The sequence below is a fragment of the Vombatus ursinus genome, unplaced genomic scaffold (assembly GCF_900497805.2).
Source record: "Vombatus ursinus unplaced genomic scaffold, bare-nosed wombat genome assembly UNPS02015175.1, whole genome shotgun sequence".
Taxonomy (NCBI): Eukaryota; Metazoa; Chordata; class Mammalia; order Diprotodontia; family Vombatidae; genus Vombatus; species Vombatus ursinus.
In genome coordinates, this window is record NW_020954953.1 from 22,663,015 (window position 1) to 22,687,522 (window position 24,508).

Consider the following 24,508-nt stretch of genomic DNA (forward strand, 5'->3'; position numbering starts at 1 on the left):
TCTGAACACAACCTGGCATGCTCCGTAGACTTTAAGAAAGCAGAATTCAAAGGGTTCAGAGAACACAGATAGACTTCTATGGTATATGAAGTATATGCAGTAAAATACTTCAGGGGAAGTCAGCCCAAGAGGAATGGGAGATTCTAAAGAATAAAATTCTAGACACAGTTCCTTTTTAGGTTGTATATGTAAATCATGTTAAGCATACTTCCACCTTAGTCAAGTTGTGAAAGGAGAAACAGAAAAAAAGGGAAAAACCATGAAAAAAAACGAAAAAAGTGGAAATAATATGCTTTGATCTGCATTCAGACTGCATCAGTTCTTTCTCTGGATGTGGATAGCATTTTCCATCATGAATCTTTTGGAATGGTCTTAGATCATTGCACTGCTTGACAAGAGCTAAATCTGTCATAGTTGATGATTGCACAGTGTTGCTGTTATTGTGTACAATGTTCTCCTGGTTCTGTCAACTTCATTCAGCATCAGTTCATGTAAGTCTTTCCAGGCATTTCTGAAATCCACCTGCTCATCATTTCTTTTCTTTTCTTTTTCTTTTTTTTCTTTTTTTTTTTTTTAAGACAATTGGGATTAAGTGACTTGCCCAGGGTCACACAGCTAGTAAGTGTCAAGTATTTGGTCTGAGGCCAGATTTAATCTCAGGTCTTCCTGACTCCAGGGCTGGTGCTCTATCCACTGTGCCACTTAACTGCCCCCTGCTCATCGTTTCTTATGGAATAATAGCATTTCCTTACATTCATATACCACAACTTATTTAGCCATTCCCCATTAATGGGCATCCCTTCAATTTCCAATTCTTTGCCACTGCAAAAAGAACTGCTACAAATATTTTTGTACATGTGGGTCCTTTTCCCTTTTTTATGATCTCTGTAGGATACAGACCTAGTAGTGGTATTACTGGATCAAAGAGTATGTATAGTTTAGTTGCCCTTTGGGCATAGTTCCATAAAGACACAATACCATTGAGGAATAAAAATCAAACTTGTCTGGAGACTGATATGGATGCATAGGAATTGACCATTTTTTAAATGGTCAATTTTAGAAAAGAACAGAAGAAAGGATAGGCAACAAAGGTGAATATTAAAGAGTGGCACAGTCTTGTAAAAATGGTGTCAAGAGCACTAAAGTTCAGAATGAGCTAAGACCAATGAGAGAAGCTAAGGGCAAAAAAAGGGCTGTTGTTGTGTCAACAATATTGAGAGAAAAAAAGAGAATCAAAGAAGGGATTGGACCGTTGCTTGGGGTGATTGGAATTATGAAAAATGACAACAGTGAAAGCAGAGCTAATCAGCTGTTATTCTTTTTCTGTTTTCTCTCTCACAAAGGAGAATAACCCTTAAACCAGAAATAACAGAACAAAATGACTAGAAGGGAGTTGATACCCAAGATAAAGAAGGACTTTGATGAATTCAAGTTCCTGGGCCCAATGAACTATGTCCTCTCATTGTGAAAGAACTGGCAGATACTGTTGCTGAACTCACTAATGATATTGGAAAGATCACAGAAAGTCAGAGAGGTAAGAATGGGAGAAGGTCAAATGCTGTTCTAATTTTAAATAAAGGAAGAAGAATAATTTTCAAACTATAGACTAACAAGCTCAACTTCCATTTCTGGGGAAATTTTTGGTCGTTCTCCAGAGAGAGCTAGAGAATATCTTTAAAGGGAAAAGTCATTACAAAGAACCAGCTGCAGACATGATAATGTTTTTAATGAAATCAACTAAAATTGTAAGGCAAAATAGCACTTAAATATAAAAGTTATGCCACAGTGAAGCCAATTTGACAGCTAATATAGTTTGAATCACAAAATGTCAAGCTGCTTTATTTGCTATCAGAAATTAAAACAAGTGAAATCTCTATTCCCACACAAATTTGGGGTGAATATATTTTCCAAACTCAAATTACAGTTCCTGTAGTGTTTTTCGGCCTTTGATGCAAATGCTAAAGGAATTTCTATGTTTTAAAATATCTATTTAACCGTGCAATTAAGAAGCGTCTACATAAACTTCAATTGGAAGTGACTGATTTGTAATTGAAAATTAATTTGTAGTGTAATGACATGCCAAATGGGCAAAAGGTGCAGTGGATAGAATGCTGGGTTTGGAGTCAGAAAGACTCCTCTTCCTGAATTCAAATGTGGCTTCAGACACTTACAAACTGTGTGACCTTAGGCAAGTCACTTAACCCTGTTTGCCTCAGTTTCCTGAAGCAAAATGAGCTAGAGAAGAAAGTGGCAAACCACTCCAGTATCTTTGCCAAGAAAACCCCAAATTTGGTCATGAAGAGTCAGACATGACTGAAATGACTCAACAATGACAGTGCCAAAAGGCAAACATCGAGATAAGAATCTAATAGAATTCTCTAAATTCTCTAAAAGCAATGAATATACTCAACTAAAATTATATGATCATGGACTGATATCCATATTTGGCAATACTCATTTTTGTGAAAAGACATTTTCAAAGATGGAAGATATAAAAATCTCATTACAGATCAGCATAAACAGATGAACATTTGCAATCAATTTTAATGATAGAGAACACTTTGAACATAGATAAAATGTTATTCCCCCAAAAGAATTCTATTCTTCTCATTAGTAGACCAGAGTTACAAAAAAATTGTAATCAATTATTACTATTGTATTTTGAATTTCATCAATAAGAGATTTGTAAAAACTTGTTTTCTCTCTTGTTATATAGGAACCTACACAATATCCTTGATTTTGATTCACAGAGTCTCAAATATTTACTATCTGTCCCTTTACATAAAAGACTTGCTGACCCTTAGACTTAGAACATTGGGCTGAATCTAAGAAGATGAAATTCAATATGGATTAAAGTCTTGCACTTAAGTAGAAAAAATTGACTTCACAAATGCAAGATGGGGGAGACATAGATAAACAGTGGTTATTCAGAAGGGGTGCTGTAGACTCCAAGCTTAACATGAGTTTGAAGTATGACGTTTTAGCCAAAAAAAGCAAATGAGATTCGGACTACATTAAGAGAGGCATAGTCTTCAGACATAAGGAGGTGATAATCCCTCTGTGCCTCATCTCAGGGACTGTGTTCAGTAATGATGGTACAGTGGATTGAAGACCTGAGTTCAAATCCAGCTTCAGACACTTCACTGTGACCTTAGGCAACTCATTTAACCTCTCCACCTCAGTTTTCTCATTTGTAAAATAGGGATAATAATAGCACCTACCTCTCAGGGTGGTTGTGAGCATAAAATGAAATGGTATTTCTAAAATGCTTTGCAACATTCACAGCACTAACTAAATGTCCAGAGTAAAAGCAGTCAGGGATCTTCAGCAAAGGGCCTTGGGTCCGTGTTACATGAGATTTGGTTGAAGGAATTGCTTCTCTCATGGAAAAGGGGAGACTGTGGGGGTGGGATGAGATGGGAGAACATAATAGCCGTTTCTCAAGGGCTAGCAGGTAAAGGGGGATTAGAACTTGTTTTGTCTTAACAGCAGAACCAGAAGTGATGCCTGGGAAAAGGGGAAAAGGCTCATTTAGTAGGTTTGATGTCAGGAAAATATTTCCTAACAGTGAGAGCTGTCCAAAAGTGGGCTGGCTTTCCTTGAGAGGTGGTGTGTTCTGTCTCTTTGGACATCTTCAGGCATAGGCTGGACAACTATTTGTCCAGTGTGTTATAGTGGGCATTCCCTTTCACATAGGGGTTCGACTAGATGGCCTCTGGGTTCCTTTCCAATTCAAATTCTGGAATTTTGCAAAAAGCCTGTGTGACTGAGAAGGGCTCTTAAAGCCTGTAAGGCTGATAGCAATTTGTCAACATCCTATTCTCAAGAGCTTATTCTTAGCCAGGTCTGTGTCAGGTGAGGTTTGAAACCTCTTTTAGAGCTGAAATGCTTGTGGCCTGCAATGTTCTGTTCATGTAGACAGCTGCTGCATCTCTCTCTCTCTTTTTCTGTGCGAAAAGAAGAGCAGCTAATAATTTCTTGATTTGCCTTAATGATAATTTCCTCTGCTAAACGGCAGAGAAGCCAAGAAGGGGAAGTTCTATTCTGGTCAGATTCTCACCAGCAGGAAGTAACTGGTTGCCAGAGCAGAGATGATCAGAATCTTGTGGGGAAGTGACCATTTTGTCTTAAAAAAAATTTTTTTAAATATTTTATTTCTTTCAGTCAGCAGAAATCTGCCTTCTCACTCTCCCCACTCCCCATCTACCCCCAAATGAGAAGAAAAGAAAGACAAACCCATTACAAACACATAGTCAATCAGAACAAATTTCACATAGTGTTTTCTCATTCTACACTGAGTCCTTCTTTATTAGGAGGTGAGTAGCATGTTTCATTATTTTTTTTTCTTTCTTTTTTTTTTTTTAAGGCAATTGGGGTTAAGTGACTTGACCAGGGTCACACAGCTGATAAGTGTCAAGTGTTGGTCTGAGGCCAGATTTGAACTCAGGTCCTCCTGACTTCAGGGCCAGTGCTCTATCCACTGCGCCACCTACCTGCCCCAGCATGTTTCATTATTAATCCTCTGGAATCTTAGTTGGTCATTATGCTGATAAGAGTTCCTTATTCTTTTAGAATTTATTTGCCTTTTTCATATTGTTATCATCATAGAATTGTTCTCTAGTTCTGTTCACTTTACTATGCGTCAGTTTATACAGGTTTTCCTAGGTCTTCGTGAAACCATCCCCTTCATCATTTCTTACAGCACAACAGCAGTCCGTCACATTTATATGACATAACTTGTTCATTGATTCCCCAATTTATGGGTACCCCTCAGACTCCCATTCTTTGCCACCTTAAAAAGAACTATAAATATTTTTGTACATCCTTAGAGTTTGCTTTTCTTAGGACTAATTTCTTCCTTAATCTACCTTCCTTCTAATTCCTTCTCCCTCCTCTACAAGGAGAAAATCAAACATTTGAAATGTGTCTGAGAACTCCACTTCTCTATATTGGCCACATTAGATTTCCGAAATATTAACTGGCTTTATTCCCCAATATTAAACATAAAAACCACATGGTTTTTCATATATAAACATATATTTCTATATGTATAACATTTAGAAATATAGAAATCCAAATAGAAATAGTATAAACCTTTCCTGAATCATAAACAAAAATGATTTGGGGGATAGCAAGGATGGCAAATGAGCTGCTGTGTAAATTCTAGGATGAGGCAAAAAGTTGGAAGACTGGTTAATTCTCCTTTACTCTGTTTCAGGAATATATTTCTATGTATGTTTTACATATAGAAATATAGAAATTCAAGTAGAAGTAACATAAACCTGTCCTAAATCATAAACAAAAATGATTTGGGGGACAACAAGAATGGTAAATGGGCTACTGTGTAAATTCTAGAATGAGGCAGACAAATTGGAAGGCTGGTTAATTCCCCTTTCCTCTATTTCAGGAATATATACATATATTTCTACATATTTCATATATAGAAATGTAGAAGTCCAAATAGAAGTAACATAAACCTGTCCTAAATCATAAACAAAAATGATTTGGGGGACAGCAAGGATGGCAAATGGACTTCTGTGTAAATTCTAGAATGAGGAAGCCAAAAGTTGGAAGGCTGGTTAATTCTCCCTTCCTTCCTCTGTTTCAATTTCATCTTCCTTGGATATTTGACATCCATAGTGTCAAGTAGTTTCTCAGGGATTGTATTAGTGTGCTGTCTTTGCATGGTTCTTCTCTTACTGTATCAAGTCCAGAAATGGCTTTGCCAAAAACCATCTTCACAAGGGAACAAGCTTTCTATGGGGAGTTCAGGATCTTAGAAGAGAACAAAGCATCAGACTCAATTGTATGGGATGCAATGGTTGTATCTCCTTTTTGCTGATTTAAAATACTTCTTAATAGACTTGTGATTGATCTAGTACTAATCTCAGCCAAGTATTAGTATTAGTCTCCTTTCATTTTTCAAATTAAAAACTTTGCTTCCACCTTGTAAAGCGTTAGGAATTAAGAACTTTCCCAACGGAGACAGCACATTGTTATAGATCACTTAGCTTGGTTTCAGTTTTCTCTCTGTTTTCGTGCCCATCTGCTGTTTTTTTCTTAGCATCTTCCATCTTTTGCTTAACACTTGATGGACCTTCCAAGATGACTTCTAGGCTCCTACATTTTTGTAAGTAACAGATAAGATTCTTCTCCTCATTGAAACATTCAGCTCCTTACGTAGAGACATCATGTGGGCTTCCATGTCTCATATCTTTCATCCTGCTTATCCAGTTTGGCTTTCTGTGTGAGTATTTTGTGCCCAGAATGAGTTGTGACTGGCCAGAACGAGGTTCAGTGAACACTGGGGTGGTTACTCTTTGAGGCAGATCAGCTAACCAGTTCTAGATCCATTTATAATCATACTTTCATCTAACCTAGTGGTTTCCAAAGTGGGGGCATGACCCCGAAGAGTGTGTGATCAACCATTCAGAATGTGGAAAGATGGGTTGCATCCTACCCTTCCTGAGATAGCCAGTCATGGAACTTGTCTCCATCATAATCACACTTACCTTTTTCTCATTGTGGCCCAGTAGTCCCCTCTTTGACCTCCTCCCACTCCTAGGCAAGCTTTCAACTTGCTCCTATTTGGAGTTCAACCTCTTAGGGTAGTTAAAACATTAACTGCTACTCTGTATCTAACTGCTACTGTATCTACAGTAGCAGCATAGGTGACACTGTGAAAATTCTGCTTCTTTCCTCATCCAGCAGGTATGCACAAGTGCATGATCAGAAGAATTTGGAGACCACTGATGTAGCTCCCATAGCTCCATTTTTTTTCCCACAAGAATAGCCTGAGTGACTTTGTCAAGTGCTGAAATGCATGTAAACAATATGAAATGATTTCCCTGTTATACCTGTCAAAAAAAGAAATGGGTTCATTTGAACAAATATGTAAAGGGCTTTCATGTGAAAAAAGGAATAAATTTATTTTGTTTGATCCCAGAGAGCAAAATCGGGAATAATGCATGAAAGTTACAAAGACATCAATTTAGGCTTGATATCAGAGGGAAAGTTGTTTTTTTTTAATCAATTAGAGACAACCAAAAGCAGAATAGACTGCTTTGGGAGTTATTTTCCCTTCATTGGAGGTCTTCAAGCAAGGCTGAATGACTGCTTGTCAGGCATTTTATATTAGAGTTCTCTTTCTTGCTATTGGCTAGACTAAATGTCTGCTGAAGTTCTCAAATTCTGGGATTCTGGGAACTTGGACACTGGAAGGCCTCAGACTGGACAAAATGCTGACCATGAAGTAGGAATTGGTATGTTTTTGATCCTTACCAACGATACCCATTAGTGCTCTAAATTAATATTAAGATAAGTGAACAGGACAAAAAAATCATTGCCTGAAGGAGCCAGACAAAGGTTGTTAGAGTGAAACCTGAAACAGTTTATAGTCACGAGTTCGTAAGACCATAAATTTAGTGTTAGAAGCAACCTTAGAAATCATCAAACTCAGTCCCTTAATTTTACAGATAAGATAAACCAGCAACAAGTAGCAGATGCAGGATTTGAAGCCAAGTCATTTGGGTTATTTCCACCATACCAAATTGTGACTAAATTAGTTGTCATGCACCATGAGGCTACACTCTGCTTAACATTAACTCTGGAGACAATCACCTTTTTGAAAAAGAGATCATACTAATTTGTAATGTTCCTTCTATCTCTTAAATTCTGTTTTATTGGCCTCCTAGTCTGTAATCTTTTGCCCTTTAGTTATTGTCCTCACCAGCATGGATAACTGCAATCACTGTTGTTTTATGAGTCAAATGCTGGAGTATTCAACCTCTCTAACCTTTCTATAACAAAGTGAGGTGATCCAGAAGGAAACTAAGTGAGGATGTCCATTCTAAACAAAAACATGGGAAGGTATAGAGCTTGGTCCTGGAACAAAGACCCTCTTCAGGAACTAAAGTTGAAAAGATGAGTAAGACAAAGATGACATGAGCCAGTATCAAAAATTATAGCTATCCCTCTCTGCCTCTCCCACCCCCCTCCCCCAATAAAAGAGAGTAAATCTGTAACAACTATAAGCAGAGAAATAGGGAAAAATGGATTTTCTACAAGGAGTCCATGAATACCTAGAAGAAATGAAATAAGAGATTAAAAAATGAAATAAAAACTCTCGAGGAAAGAACTAAGAGAATAAGTAGTCTGATTTAGAAGGGGGAAAAAAGGTCAGCCTTATCCAAGATACGCACTTTTTGAAATCAATGACTCCATGATCAAATAAAATAATATTTGTAAAGCACTTAGCACAGTGTCTGACACATAGTAGGTGCTATATAAATTCTTCCCATAAGACAAATATTAGAACAAAATTTAAATATTTTAAAAATAGAAGAAAATGTAAGAAATCTGATATCAAAATCAACTGACTGAGAAAAAAGGTTAAGGAGAAATAATTTAAGAATCATTGGACTTTTTGAAAACAATTATTTTTAAAAAGTCTGGGCACTGTATTCCAAGAAATCACAAATGAAATCTACCCAGATCTATTAGAACCTTAGGGCAAAGTAAAGATGAAAAGCATTTATCAATAACCTCCTGAAGGAACCCCAAAAGGAAAGGTTCCATGAATGTCATAGCCAAAATCCAGAGCTCCCATATGAAAGAAAAAATATTGCAAACATTCAGAAAGAGGCAGTTCAAGTACCAAGGAACCAGTCAGGATCACACAAAATCTGGCAACTTCTACAGTAAATGAGCAAAAATCTTCTAAAAGATTTCGTATCTCTCACCCAGATTACCACTTGTTCCACTCGCCCTGAAAAACTTCTAGATAGAGGCCTCTTTAGATATAGGACAGGATGACAAAAATATTCTAAAAGACAAAAGACATGGACTTATCACCAAGAATAACTTAACCTGCAAAGCAATGATGATGCAAAGACCAATTTTGTCTTCAGAGGACCCACAATGAGACGTGTTACCTGTCTCCTCCAAGAGCTGGGTTGGATTCCATTATGCACATTATTAGACATGGCCACTGTGTGGTTTAGCTTTCCTTAATTATTCTTATTTGTTTAAAAAAAGGTGGGCTTTTTTTTTTCCATTTCTCTTGTTTTTTAAAAATTACATTGGGGGAGGTATTGAGAGGGAGGAAAGGGTTAGTAATAGTGACATCCTCCCAAATTTAGGGTCATTGCTTAAAATACACATGAAAGAACAGAAGAACTCTAGAAGGAAAAAACAGACAAATAGAAAAGTTTTGAAAAGAATGTACGTTGTTTATTATATACTTTAAAAAAACAAAAGCAAGCAATATCAAATGGAGATTCATGGTTTCATTAAAATTCCTCTTTTGTGTTCAAATTTGTATATATGGAAATGTTCTTTTTGTATGCAAGTTCAAAATAAAAAATAAATTAATTTAAAAACTTTAAATAAGTGTTATGAGACCACAGATGTGGAACACTGCCTATAATATTAGATTTTTTTAAATATGTTGGTTAATTTTCTCAAATTTTTTTCAATTTTTATTCTTTATAAGAAAGGTAAGATAAAAGCAAAACATGTCTATAAAATTCCATTTAAAAATAAAGATTAGTGAGAAAGATAATTCTATCTAGGTATAGCAAGAATTTATCTAAAATTTTTATCAAATGCTTTACCAACTTTTTCTCCATTCAGTTGTATTACTGTAATTATTGAGGTTAAAATTTAGCTGTTGTGCAATATCAAAATTGCCATGAAGCCTGAGGAGTCTATCCAAATGTTCTGACCCTTTAGTTAAACAGTGATAGTTCTTAACTTGCTAAATTTAAAGCCTAGTTGGAGACCCAGGGTAAATGGCCCTCCTGTTCCCCACTTATGAATGGCTTTGCCAATGATAGCTCATAAGGCTACTTCCATAATCCCCTTTATCTTAGGCAGTGCTCACCATATTTGCTCTTTCTTTTGCTAGACAGCATTGGAAGGATCAACATTGCTTGTAGATGTGTATAGTGTGTGTGTGTGTGTGTGAGTGAGAGAGAGAGAGAGAGAGAGAACATCCCTCCTGTCCTATATCTAAAGAGGCCTCTATCTGGAAGTTTGTCAGGGCGAGTGGAACAAGTGGTCACCCGGGTGAGAGATGCAAAGCATGCCGTCAATTGAGCAGAGTGAAGCAGAGCCTAGTCCTGCATTTTTTGATTCTTATTTTGACAAGTTATTCTTGTTCAGTTCCAGCTTAACTGCTAAATGATTCAGTGGGGATAATGAGTAGGTCTTGGAGGCAGAAGACTTGGGTTCAAGTCCAACCACTGCCATATACAGGCTGTTAAATTTTGGGTAAATCAGTTAACATCTCAGTACTCCTAAGCAATTATCTGAGGCTTTAAATTGCTAGGAAGGTGCCAATCTGCGCTGGCATTGGAAGTTCTTCAATGGGAGCTTCCTAAACCAATAAAATCATGGGTCTGGCCCATTCTTGCTAAATAAATGCTGATCTCTGTTACTTCTGCCTACTGAGAAACTTCCAATTTTGGGAGTACCCGCTAATTCATTGTCCTGAGCCAAAGCCCCAGTGACCTCATCTTAGTTACAGTTTTGGTCCCATCACACTGGAATGCAGGGGAACACAGATTGCTCTTTTCCACAAACTCTCCTTGACTCTCTTGGCCTTTCTTTTTGCTCTCCCTTTCCTACCACTCGTTTCCACCCCTCACTGAGAAAGATGATTACTCACAAAGACAATTCAAGCACAGAAATAGCCAACCTATTTGTAGCTTAAATGCTGGCAGTTTTATTTTTACAGAATTGCTGTATTCTCCCTAAGTATAAATCATTATCTACCACAAATGAAACTCAAGTTCCATCTGTAACAGTTCCTGCCTAACTAGTGGTGCCAATTAGTCACAAAAACAATTGTCACCTTCTACTACCCACTCAAGAAGGGAGGGAAAGAAAAAAAGAGATTCATTTCACCCAGAGTTTCCATTGCTTACTATTGGTCACTCTCTCCTCTTAACCGGGTTGCCACTCCAGCTTCCAGCTGGTCTTTTCCTCTTTCACCCTCTGGCTAGGATTGTACTAACCAATCTCTGCTGCCAGTATGGACAGACTCTTCTGTTCTTTTAAGAGTTGGTAGAGCAAACTGGTAAGTCGATCAGTTCTGTTGACTTAAATAATGACATCATAGGCACTCTTGCAGTTGTAAGCTCTGCCTAGGGTTTCACAGCCCCAAGAGGAACAGAATGAATCTTTCACAAAATCTGGATGGTCTTTCATGCCCTGAAAAATAATTAAATGAAAAGCAAGAAAGCAGGGAAGTTCTTTCTGTCTTTCTTTCTCATTTCCCCTCTCTTTGTTCTTCCCTGCCTTCAGTGTCTCTTCTTATTTTTTGTAACTGCCCCCCCATATCATTGCCAATTTGCCTGTTATTTTTATTGTATCCTCATTGTCCTCTGCGTATATGTATGTGAGTGTCATATGTGTCTGTCTCGTCCCTATCTGCATTCGGGAGTCTTCCCTTTTGTCTTGTAGCTTGCCTTGTTTTGATGATTCCCCATGTTCAGTTTCTGCATTTTCTCTGAGAAATGCCAACTGCTCCAGTGGACAGGACTCTCACTTACCTGGAGGAATAAGAATCAGGTACCAGAAGTGTGTTCCATGAGTTTGTGGGACTGACTTGGCTAATTTTGACTCTATGTGACACAGGCAGGTTCGGAGGCATTTGGAGTTCCCCAATTTGGGCTTGGGGTTGAGCGATTTTAGGGGCTGGCTTTTCCTTTTTTTATTTCCTTCTTTCTATAGGAAGACCAGAATAGCAGGTCTGTCTTCCCATTCTTTTGTGTGTGTTTGGTCTTGATTATTATGGAAAACAAACTGAAGAAAAGTGATTTCATAGATATTTGTTTACCATAGAATGTGGACTTCCCTTCTCCCCTTTTTTATATCTGATCCATTCTCTAGGTCATGTGCTGCTTCTCATGCTGTTGACTTTGTCCACTGGCTTATGATCGGTTTGAAGATAGAAGGAAAAAGGAGAAATTATCTTTTTTTGGCCATTTATTATGATTCTGGCCCTTCTTATTATTTGCTCTGAGACAAAAGTGCTCTGATATTCTACCCATCACCCTCAAGGGGATTTGAATTGGGTCTAGTTGCCATTTAGTATATTGGCAGAGGGAAGGTGATAGGAAAAGGAGAAAAACTTACATTTAAGTGAAGAGACCTTAGTTTTCTGATTGTGTAGGAAGAGATCTGAATTCTGACTTTAGTGTTTGCTCCCAGGAAGAAGTTTCCAGAATTAGGTAGATAGGAGAATGCTCAGAGCACCCTGATATAGCCTTAACTGCTATCTCCTACCTCTTAGCTAACTAAGTGGTTTTCCTAGTATTTGTCCAATGGGGCACTTTGCTCTTACAGACTGCATTGTGCATATGGTAGCCAGAAAAGAGAGATGGGAAGGAGCTGTTTTTCTCCTGTTGAATTTTGCCCTTCCTATTAACATGTTATTAGGTCATTTATCCCTTCGTATTTCATATCATAGCGATTGGTCCCCAGCTGGCCCTCACTGGGGTTTGAAGCAGGTCCATTTTCATATGTCACTCTCTCCTTCATACCTACTGCAGTTTAGTGTGAAGATTTTCCCTCAGATGTGTCACTGAATGATGCCATTGGAAGCATAGCTTCTGCTGATAAGCGTGGGACCATCTGCTTGGCACATCGCAAATATTTTCAGTCGTGGGAGAGCAGCCCTTTATTTCAGTAGAGAAAGGAGGCTCCAGCCACACTTCAAGAAGAGGCTGAGGTTGGAGATCCTCTGACTGAAGGGTGGGGAGGAGGGGAAATCTGCACCCTCTGGATGGATGCCCCAGAATGCTGAAGAGGATCCTTCCCATGGGAATCTCTGGACCCTCCCATGAGGATAACATTAGTAAGTCTCTCCTCCTATTTTAATCATTCAGGTGTTGTCTTTTTTTTAACCAGAGAAAAAAAGAAAAACTACCATTCAGAGAACTGCTTCTGTGCTGGTCACTCCGTCACGTATGAGATGTTTGCTTGTTGGGTGTGTGTTGTCAGTAAGCTCTCTCAGTTTCACACTGTTATTTTGGAGTGCTTTGTCCTTAAGTGTTAGTTGTTTTGGGTCAGATGTTTTATACCTTCCCCAACCTTCCTTGAAAATTGCCATTAGGCAACTTCTCGTTGATCCAGGTCAGGAGGTGAAGGTCTTAAGATTAAATCTTGGTTGGTGGAGTCTCAAGTTGTAAAAGCGGCTTTCTAAATAATTCCTTTCTGGCCAGGTGTTTGGACTGATTCGGGGTTGGGGGTTGGGAGAGAACTGTTGCTCCCTTTGCCTCCCCATCCCTCAATGATATTACTAGGGAAAATTTTGGAGTGTTGACTTGAACAAAGTGTGCAATAGCACATGTGAGGGAGAGAGTGTGATGTGTGAGGAAGAGTATTGAATTTGGATTGGAGATGAGTTCATGCACCACCAGTATGACCTTGGGCAAGTCACTGACCTTTAAAATGAGGGGACTGGACAAAATGGCTTCTGAGGTTTCTTCCAGTTCTCGATTTGTGAACCTGTGATTTCTAGGCTCCCGTCCAGCTCTAAACGGATGATCAAAGAAGAGCAGAGTTTGCTCGGCATCTCTCTCTGCTTTCAGACACAAGGCATCAGCACTAGCTCTGTGGTTGAAAGAATCAGAAAAGCAATCATTGAGGACAAAGTTTCTGATAAAAGAAGTTTCTGAGTCTTAATCTTGAATGTAGGCATCTTAGTGATGCTGACTGGGCAGGGTGCCTGGGGCTGATTTAGGCCATTCAGTGCACAGCATGGGAGTTAAGAATAAGAGGTTGACATTATAGGGTTAGGTCCAAGAACTGGAGACAGGTTTCTGGAGCGCCCCTCTCGAACTGTTTTCATTTGGTTTGGTTTGGTGTGTTAAATGAGGATCCTGAGGCAGCATGGGATTTGGGAGGTCAGTAGCGTGGAAGTATTGGAGGGGAGTAGCTAGCTTCTTCAGTCTCCACGGAAAACAGCAACAACAGCAAACTTTAGAGAGACTTTCACTTGAATTATTTTCACTAGTTTTGTCTACTCTTTCTTGTTTCCCCTTTTAGTTTCTTTCTGGCTGAAAAGTAAATATAGCCTACACATCTGCCAGGGCACAACCCGATCAAACTTTAGTTTTAAAAGAAATATTCATACCTAACTTCCCTGCATATCGAATAATTTTCATAACCTGGAATTTCATATATATATATATATATATATATATACACATACATATATATACACACACACACACGCAGACTCATACATTGGCAAAGTGCTCTATAATCTCTCTTCTTTCATCTTTTAAAAAATGTTTTCATTCTATTATTTTTACAAAATTTTATCAATTTTTTAATAGCACAGTCATTTGCTGATATACCCCCCCATTATACTCTGACTTGTAATAAAATCAATTATTCCAAACCAGCTGAAAAAAAATGACCGTGTCTAGCAGTTCATGCAACATTCTGCTCTACCTCTTTCCCCAAAGAATTGTGTTTCATCAGTGGACATTGCAGTTAACCTGTGTTCTCTTGCCTTTTTGTGTTATTTGTATTTACGTTATTAGTCACTGTGCATATGATACTCATGGCTCTGCTTAGTTCTGCCCTATATCAGTTCATACAAATCCTCCCATGTTTCTCTGCAATTCCTCATATTCATTTGTTTTTTAGAGACCAATACTATTACATTACAGATGTATATCTCAGTTTGCTGAGTTATTCCCTTGTCATGGTATGTCTTTGTATTTTTTTTGGTGAGGCAATCAGGGTTAAGTGACTTGCCCAGGGTCACACAGCTAGTAAGTGTCAAGTGTCTGAGGCCAGATTTGAACTCAGATTCTCCTGACTCCAAGGCCAGAGCTGTATCCACTGCGCCACCTGGCTGCCCCATGTCTTTATGTTTTCTTAAAACTACTCTGAGAAATATGTCTTCAGAAGTATTATCTCCATGTTATCAGGGATGAAATGAAAAGGAAAGACTAAATTACCCAAACAAGGACATGTACTCCATAGCCTGGGTAGAATTAGGCCCTAAGAAGAATCAGCCTTAATACACAAAAGGTAGCTGACTATATATTATTTGAGGGCCAAAAAGGTTCCCTTAGTCCAAAATCATCCCTCCTAACCAGGTGTCATGTTGCCTAGAATTCTACCATTAATATGAATATTTGTGTGTGTGTGTTAAGAATCCCCCCTCTTAAAAGCTTGGTGGTCCTGATTTTTTTTGTTTGTTTATTTGCCTTTTTGGTGAGGCAGTCAGGGTTAGGTGACTTGCCCAGGGTCACACAGCTAGTAAATGTCAAATGTCTGAGGCCACACTTGAACTCAGGTCTTCCTGACTCCAAGGCCAGAGCTCTATCCACTGTGCCACCTAGCTGCCCTGTGGTCCTGGTTTAAAATGCAGATATCCTTAGGAGAAGTAGCTTTTGGAGTTACTAATACCATAGCATGAATTAATTTATCCTTGTTCAGAGACACCAAGGACTGTATGAAAGAGGAAGAGGAATTTTCAGGAAGAAACTATGGAAGTCTTAACAAATAAACCACCTGCTTTTCCCCCAGCGCTCTACGTTTCTAAGAGATTGCTTAAGCTCAGACTTGATGAGGGGCAGATGAAATGAGATTCATTCTTCTTGTTTTCTGGGGGCAGATGCTATCTTACTCTTTTTTTAGTGTACTCACCTAAAAGGATTATTCTGGTGAGCTAGTTCACTGAGTAGTGTGGTAGAAGTCACACTCAGTCTGAGTTCAGGAGGGACCTGTGTTTGAATCTCATCTCTACAATAACAAATGTGTTCAGTTGGGGTTTTTTTGTTTGTTTTGTTTTGTTTTGTTTGAGTAGTTTGTGACTCTTTGTGACCTTATTTGGGGTTTTCTTGGCAAAGAGACTGGAGCAGTTTGCCATTTTCCTTCTCCAGCCCATTTTACAGATGAGGAAACTGAGGCAGACAGGGTTTAGTGACTTGCCCAGGATCATGTAGCTAATAAGTGTCTGAGGGCAGATTTGAACTCAGGAAGATGAGTCTTCCTGACTCCAAGCCTGGCACTCTATCCACTGTACCACCTAGCTGCCCTACAATGACTAATCCTGTGTACCAGATTCTTTGGTCCCTATCACTTCTCTGTACTGTGATTGAGAACTTTTTTGTAACTGAGTTATACTATGTGGCAGGCAGAAAAAATGTATACTTCAGCTCCCTACATCTCTATAATTCAGTCACAACCTAAATTCCTCAGCCTCCTTAAATTTGGCCTTCCATTCGTCTCTAGGTCCTATGTAATGGGAATGTGCTTTCTAGCATACTTATTCAAATAAAACTCTACAGCAACAGAAATTGCAGAGCCTGTAAGAAGGGAGAGTTGTTATAAAAGGATTTTAATCTGTATTCTAGTCGTAGGCATGTGACAAATTGGCTGAATCTCTGATTCACACATTAGAGAATTATTTTAATTAATGATTGTTCCTAAATTTATGCAAGTAGGTTTTTTTTTTTTAATATTGGTTCCTCCAGGGGCATTTTGAGTGGGTCTGCTCTCTGAATGCGACTGACTGGTTCTTGAAGCAGACAGCGTTGCTGTTCATTATAAGATTCATTATCATTATCAGGTTCATTATCAGATCACTCCTACATTTAGTCATAATCTGGTATTTTAACAACAGGCAATTCATTCTTTCAGTTTCCTGTCCCCTTTTCCAGTAATGTCATTGTCCAGCAAAGCTGTTAATGCTATCAGACTATCATGATATGAGGTCAATCTGGGATGGCTTTAATTGGTTCCTATACAAAGCTTGATGGACTGAGCTATACTTATTAGGCTTGATATTGATTGATAGTTAAGTCAGATGCTGACTGGTGACTCAGGAATAGTGAAGGATGCTTCATTTGTTTCTTCCTCTTTCCCATTTCTTCTTCCTTTCCTTGATTAGGTTCAAGAAACTTTAAGGAAGCGGGATGAGTATGCTACCTCTCTAGAAATGCTGGAGCATCATGGGACATTAATTATTTCTTTAGTTTACTGCTTATTCTTTGCCATTTCCATTTCATAAGGATCTGAGACAATGGTATATTGATGAATTTTTAATAATCCACTCTCTGGGAAAAAATTTTTTAATTTAATCTGCATCATTAACATTTTCTCTGTCACTTTATTAAATCTTGTTAAGTTAAAAGAACAGTAAGTCAAGCCCTTATTTGTAGTGTTTGCCAATTTCTGAGGTGTAAATGTTCACATTGAAAATTTAGCAACCACCTCTTGCCTATTCAACCTGGATCTAGCACATCCCTGATGGGGAATGACTTAATACAAGAATTATGAGGGGGCATTGCATCTGGAACATGGGAGGTTATAATCAGGTTGTAATCTGTCCTAGTCATATCACATTGGCAATCTAATGTTGGGTTTGAGGAATGTCATTTTGAAACTTGAAGGGTGTCCAGAGGAGTGTAGCCAGAGTATTTTGGTCTAGTCCTCAAGATCACGCCAACAGTGTCATATGAGAAAAGGGGAACTTTGTTGTTTGTTTGTTTTTTCCTTTTTCTTTTTTGGTGAGGCAGTCAGGGTTAAGTGACTTGCCCAGGATCACACAGGTAGTATGTGTCAAATGTCTGAAGCTGGATTTGAATTCAGGTCCTCCTGACTCCAAGGCCAGAGCTCTATCACTGCACTGCCTAGCTGCTCCGTAAAAAGGGTTTTTTTTTTTAATCCTAGAATGGAAAAGACTTAGGTGTAAGGTGGATGAGTGTATGGTGGGTTAGCCTCTCATCTGAAGGGCTGTTTTGGAAGAAGTATTAGAAGTGTTCTGTCTGACCCTGGAAGAAATATCTAGAAGGAATGGTAGATGTTATAGAGAGATTTCAGCCCAATACAAGTGTTGTCTTACAAGGGAATGGGTGATCTTATTAAGTATATTAGTTTCTTGGAGCTTGGTCAGACATTGAAGACGCCAAGGTCATCCATTGCATTCCGAGCTATCAACAATCATTTTGACTTTTATCCTGCCACTGGACTTTGACTCAGGAAGAGAAAGTAAGGCTAATGATGTTGTGCAACTTTGCCTCACTTACATCCCATTCGTGAGCAAGTCAAGACATCACCCGATGAAATGAAGGATGAACAACAACAACAAGACAGGCTCATTTTCAGAAGCGAATGGAACATGTAGAGGGTATTTAGCTCAATTGGTACCTGAACAAGAATTCACTCTATCACCAACCCTACAAATGACCATCAACCTTTGCTCAAAGACCTCCAGGAAAGAAGAAACCATTATTTACCAGGCAGGCCGTGCTACTCTCTGATAGCTTTAATTGTTAGAAAGTTTTTCCTTACATCAAGCCTCTGTGTAGCTTCCTCCCTATTGCTCCAAGTTCTCCCCTCTAGGGCCAAATAAAACAAATATAATACTCCTTTTACATGCTAGCTTTCTAAATATTTAAAAACATTCCATCACTCCTCTGTCACTTAGTAGTTGTACAAGTGACAGGGCAGCTAAGTGGTACAGCAGATAGAGTGTTGAATTTGAAGTCAAAAAAACCTGAATTCAGATCTTTTCTCAGACTCTTACTCAGTAAACCTGGACTTAATCTCACTTAACTTGTCTCAACCTCAGTTTTCTCATTTGCAAAATGGGGATAATAATAGCACCTACCTCTTAGGGTTGTGCTGAAGCTCAAATAAGATAACATGTGAAATTCTGTGCAAATGTTAAAGTGATATATGTATATACACGTGTATGTGTGATAGCTATTATTATTGTGTGATTTATGAAAGTTGCAACCTCTCTGGGTTTCAGTTTCCACATCTGTAAAATGAAGGTTAGGGTTAACTTAGAGCCTACTTTTTAACCTAATAGTTTTCTATTTAAGTTATTAAGAGTTACATTAAAAAAAAGTAAAACCGGTACCGAGGTTCAGACTTATCAAAAGCTGTATTTCATTATAATTTTATAAAAAATTAATTATTCCATACATTTTAAAGACTTTAAAAATAAAGACAAAACAAAGTTGTATTTGGATATACAAAATATTTAAAGAAGTTATACTTAGGGTTTATGTGAAAAAATTTAAAGATAAAAGATTGACAGAAATGGTGTTTATCATTAAATGTTATACAATGATTATATGTTTCTTAATGAATAAAAAGGATAATATGGTAGTGTTGCATAGGGGATAGAGTGCTAGATTTGGAATAAGGGATATCTGGGTTTGAATCTTGCCTCTCATACTTATAAGCTGAGTTTGTTGTTATTTTTCAGTTGTTTCAGTTGTGTATGACTATGACCCCAATTGGGGTTTCCTTGGCAAAGATACTGGAGTGGTTGCCATTTCCTTCTCCAGCTCATTTTATAGACGAGGAAACTGAGGTAAAAAGGATGAAGTGACTTGCCCAGAATCACAGTGTTCATAAGTGTCTGAGGCTAAATTTGAGCTCAGGTCTTCCTGACTCCAGGCCCTGTATTGTATCCACTGTACCACCTAACTGCATTCCCATGTGTTATCACATTTCTCTAAATCTTAATTTTCTTAGCTGTAAAATAATACTTACAATATTATTATATATTTGGTCCTTATTTATCATATATAGTATTATAGTAGCTTGTAAGATTGTTATGAGGCTCAAATAATTTAATATATGTAAAGTGCTTTGCAAACCTTAAAGCATTATCTAAATGTTAGTTATCATTATTATAAGGATAATATTGACAACATTATGTTAAAAGAGGAAAAAGTAATTGTGTTAAGAAATTGGCCCTTAAGCTGACTTAGTTCAAGAGCCAATTTTATGAACAAAGGGGTCACACCTTTCCTAGTCCTACTAAAGTAAGTTTGTCAAAAAATATTAAATGTAATAAAATGTATATAAGGACATCTAGTACATCATAAAGATAAAAGTTTTTTTTTAAATACGCAAGAAACAAATTACTTTGAGAATTGTACCCTGAGCTTGATTTGACAGCTTTGAGAGGTTACCATAGCCGCTCCTAAAATTTGGTACATCAACACTGTACGTTGTGCCATTTGTAGAGTTATACTTTCACAAGATTAACACTTAATCATACCATGAGTCAAGGGAAGAGGCTCAGACTTAATGATTTCAGTCTTCTCTCTGACTTGTGATTAGAAAATTTTTTCAGTCCTTTTTATACCCTTGACCATTGCTCTATGTGTCTTCAAAGCATCCTAAAGATCACACTCAGTAAAACTTCGAGGTGTGTGGAGCTGGGGTGACATGTTTTTCATAGCCTCCATAATGCTCCTGGTCTCTTTGTAAATCAACCTGGGGCAAGAGAGAAGGAGTTAGGCATAGCCAGCACAGCTAGCAATCTCTGCTCTAGATTATAGAACCTGGATCTAGAGCCTCGAGGAAGGAACTTCTGAGACCATCTAGCCCAATCCATCTATTTTATAGATAAGGAAGCCTCAGAGTCTTAGGGAGGTTAAGAGACTTGCTTAAGGTAATACAGATACTAAGTGTTAGAGACAAATGTGAACTCAGGCCTTCTGACTCCAGAGTTGATTCTTTTGTTCAGTATTCTTGTTTTTATTGTGTTTTTCCTGTCAGCCACAAAATCACTGATCTCCATACATTTATTAAAGCACTAGTTCAACATAGAGGCTTACAAATAACCATCTTCTAAGATTAAAGTAAGGGTCAAGCCTCCTAAATGGCTGTGTGTTGACAGCCTTCTTTTCTATCATTGCTTCCAGGTTAATTCTTTGTTAAATGTCTATCAGCAGTGTTCTTGTTTTGTTCTCTTGGATGTTTTCATCTATATGTTATATATTTCTGAAAATATATTCTGCTTACACTTACCATATGTTACCTAGGAAGTATGTTTGAATACAATAACCAGCTCGACTAGGTGCCTTCATAAGGGATATTTCATATCTAAGTGCTTTTAGCTGATTTTCTTTTCTGTGATTTTTTTCTTCTAGCTTGGTTTGTTTTTAGTATACTAGCTTTCTTAAGCATTAATAAAATAGCTTACATTTGGAAAGAAAAAACAATTTTACTGTGTACTCCCTCCTTATTGAGTATTACTTTTGACTTATGTTTTGTGAGGTCAGTTGAGTTCATCTCAGTTATAAAGGCAGAAGAAATGAGATATAGGAAGGTGACTTGACTTTCTTTTCTTTTTTTTTTATGTTGTATTGATTGATATATTTTTGTCTTTATATCAACTTCATTTCCAAATAGATCCCCTCTTCTACTGCCCAGAGCACTATCTCCTTAACAGAGACAAAAAGAGAAAAAAATTGAAACATTTTCTGCAAAACTAACCTGTATATCAGTTGAGTCTGAGAATATTTGTAATGTTCCACAGCCATAGTTCCACCACCTCCTCTTCAATGAAGAGATGGAGGTGCATTTTCTCATCATTTCCTCCCAGCCAAGTTTGGCTATTATACTTAGCATTCAGTTACTTCCTCCCTCCCTTCCTCCTTTCTTTCCTTCCGTCCTTCCTTTTTTCTTTTTTTCTTTTTCCATTCTTTCAATTTATATTGTTGTAGTCTTCATGAGTTTTATTTTGCTGATTCTATATCAATTCATGTGAGTCTTTTTGTGCTTCTCTGTAGACAATTGACTTTCTCAGAGCTAGACAGAAAATTTTGGCTAGGAACTGAACAGTTCTCAACCTAGTGCTTTTTCTTTCTTTTTTTTTTTTCTTTTGCAATGGTCACTCATCCCACTGCTGATTAATATAGGAACTCTGGCCTGTTTTGTTTCTGACCTGAATTGGTTTGCCCTTTCTAAAGCAGCCTGATTTCTCCCTTTCCCCATGTGCTCTCTTCCTCCCACCCCGCCCCCCAGCTCCATCACCCCTGCCAAGGACTTACTACCATATTGTTGCCATACAGTATGGACATTGGATCATCTTAGCCTATTGCAGCTCAGAACCCCCAAGTTCAGCTTCAGCCTCCCCAGTAGCAGGGATTGTAGGTATGTGCCACCATGCTGGGCAACTTGGTGTTTTTACTATGCTCCTTCTGGCCCTGATTAAATATGTTAATATAGAATTCCAGAGAAAATGGGGATCATGAAAGGTCACCAGATTGGCCTTCCACATCACTGCCATTCTCAGAAAGAAATTGTATTGCCTCTCTTTAAAAAGGTTTATAGCATACATGTTATAACTATTCATATTGAATTTCTCTCTCCTGTTCAGACTCACTGATTGCATGGCATATTTTTGGACCCATTCACAGAAAAGAAGCCCTGCTCTAAGACTTCCTCATGGATGAAGCAAACCTCACATCATTTATCCCTGAAACTCTAGGGAACACTTCCACCAACAGGAACACATCTACAGGAGATGTGGATCGGAAAATCCCAATTGTGCACTGGGTCATCTTGAGTATCTCCCCACTGGGCTTTGTTGAAAATGGAATTCTCCTGTGGTTTCTCTGTTTTCGGATGAGGAGAAACCCCTTCACAGTCTACATCACCCACCTGTCTATTGCCGACATCTCTCTGCTCTTTTGTATCTTTATTTTGTCAGTTGACTATGCTCTAGATTATGAGCTATCTTCTGGGTATTATTATACCATTGTCACATTATCAGTGACCTTTCTGTTTGGCTACAACACTGGCCTCTACCTCCTAACAGCCATCAGTGTGGAACGTTGTCTCTCAGTCCTGTACCCCATCTGGTACCGATGTCACCGCCCTAAACATCAGTCTGCTTGTGTCTGTGGCCTGCTCTGGGCTCTTTCTTGCTTGGTGACCACAATGGAGCATGTCATGTGCATTGACATTGGAAGAAAGGGCCACTCCCAGAGTGACTGCAGAGCCGTGATTATCTTCATCTCCATCTTGAGCTTCCTCGTGTTCACGCCTCTCATGGTGGTGTCCAGTGTGATCCTGGTGGTGAAGATCCGAAGGAATAGCTGGACCTCTCATTCCTCCAAGCTCTACATAGTCATCATGGTCACCATTATCATCTTCCTCATTTTTGCTATGCCCATGAGACTTCTTTACCTCCTGTACTATGAGTACTGGTCGACGTTTGGGAACATGCACCATATTTCCCTTCTCTTCTCTACCATCAATAGCAGTGCAAACCCTTTTATTTACTTCTTTGTGGGCAGCAGTAAGAAGAAACCATTTAAGGAGTCCTTAAAGGTAGTACTGAACAGGGCTTTCAAAGATGAGATGCAACTAAGACGCCAAGAAGACAACCCTGATGCTAGTGCTGCTGAGACTGTGGTCTGAAGCTCAGGAATTTAATCATGGGGATTTATGCTGCTTGAAGTTGCTGCTGGGGAAGCAGATATTTCCTGGACAATCCCTGGAATGCTTTTTAAGCCCATTCTAAGTATGGCATAGCAGGTGTCCTTACCAGATGCAGGTGTATGGTTGGATTGGTACCATGTACGTAGCTTCTGGAACTGCCTACACCTGCGTCAGGCCTGTATTAATTTACCCACCACAACACCTTCTCTTTCCTCTAAAGTTTTGTGACAGCGTTACCCCCAAGGAGCTGTAAAAAAGAGTTACAATTGAAACATTTACAAATATTCCCAGAAAAATAGCAGAAGGATATGTTGGAACTTGGATTCTTTTACAATAGTAAAAGAAAAAAAAGACTTAAAAAACCCAGCTTTATCATGTGCACATTCTTTATTATTTTAAAAATTTTATTTATAATAAATTTTTTTTCCCTTATAGCACTTAAATCCAATGGAGAAGTATATCTCTATTGAAATCCTGTGCAGCTTCTGCAATCTTGAACTGATAACTCTTGATACGTTAGGCAATAATCTTAGGGTAGCATGATGTAATAGATAAATGGATGGCCTTAGGACTGAGAAAGCCTGGGTTTAAGTCCTATCTCTGACATATTCTAGTTGTGTGAACATGGGCAAATCACTTAACCTCTCACTGTCCCAGGCAATCAATCATCTAAGACTATTAAGTTACAAATGAGTTGTTGATCTCTGCTGGTGGAAGGACTTTCCACACTGGGAGTTTCCACAATGATAAGATTCGGGGGAAAACGATTGGGGTATGCACTTCCTCCCCCCCAATTACTCTCAGAGGAAGAAGACGGAACTTTGTGGCTTCTTTTGGAAGAAATCTTGATTTAAAGAATTGTCTGTATTTTTGAGTCCTTTGTGTTGTATTATAAACATTGATGAGTAGAACTGGATACATCCATCCATGTTAGTGAACCAATATCTGGACTTGCCCCTGTGAAATGATTTTTCATTCATTGAAACAGACTTTTTTCTCAGAGCCAGTTTCCCTTGAGCTCTACCTCTCTAAGACATTCTCTTGCTATTTTTTCTGGACGAAGTCATGTGGTAGGGGAGGGTGCATGGGAGTATCATGGGAAAATGATGTTGGTAGGTCAGGAAACAGGACTTTGTTCCCAAGAAGAGTCTCGGCACAACTTCCTCAGCATCGTTGCCGACTCCCCACAATTCCACTGCTCATCTGCAGGGATGTATGACCACTTCAGGACTGTCTTCACTATCTTGGACTGCATGTCCTTGTTATTAGTTGTCATGTG

General features: G+C 38.4%; 2 protein-coding genes across 4 annotated transcripts in view; one reads left to right on the plus strand and one right to left on the minus strand.

The window, feature by feature from the left end:
- LOC114031418 (mas-related G-protein coupled receptor member H-like) overlaps positions 1-13,581 on the minus strand; it is a 41,260-nt gene extending 27,679 nt beyond the window's left edge. Inside the window, exon 1 of the mRNA XM_027846486.1 lies at positions 13,452-13,581. The gene's annotated coding sequence lies outside the window, so the exon portion shown is untranslated. The remainder of the gene's footprint in view (positions 1-13,451) is intronic.
- LOC114031419 (proto-oncogene Mas) lies at positions 1,351-23,601 on the plus strand. Of its 3 annotated transcripts, none has more exons than XM_027846487.1 (2): positions 1,351-1,534; positions 22,163-23,601. In XM_027846487.1, exon 2 carries the CDS (start codon positions 22,231-22,233, stop codon positions 23,206-23,208), a length of 978 nt encoding a protein of 325 aa, XP_027702288.1. In that variant the 5' UTR covers positions 1,351-1,534; positions 22,163-22,230; the 3' UTR covers positions 23,209-23,601. The 3 variants fall into 3 exon arrangements, with proteins under 3 accessions (XP_027702288.1, XP_027702290.1, XP_027702289.1); XM_027846489.1 differs by lacking the exon at positions 1,351-1,534 and adding an exon at positions 4,294-4,316; XM_027846488.1 differs by lacking the exon at positions 1,351-1,534 and adding an exon at positions 10,820-11,080.
- Positions 23,602-24,508: the final 907 nt, after the last annotated feature.

Excerpts from the sequence above, each read along its gene's own strand:
- LOC114031419 (XM_027846487.1), top strand. The coding sequence starts at position 22,231 with ATGGATGAAGCAAACCTCACATCATTTATCCCTGAAACTCTAGGGAAC.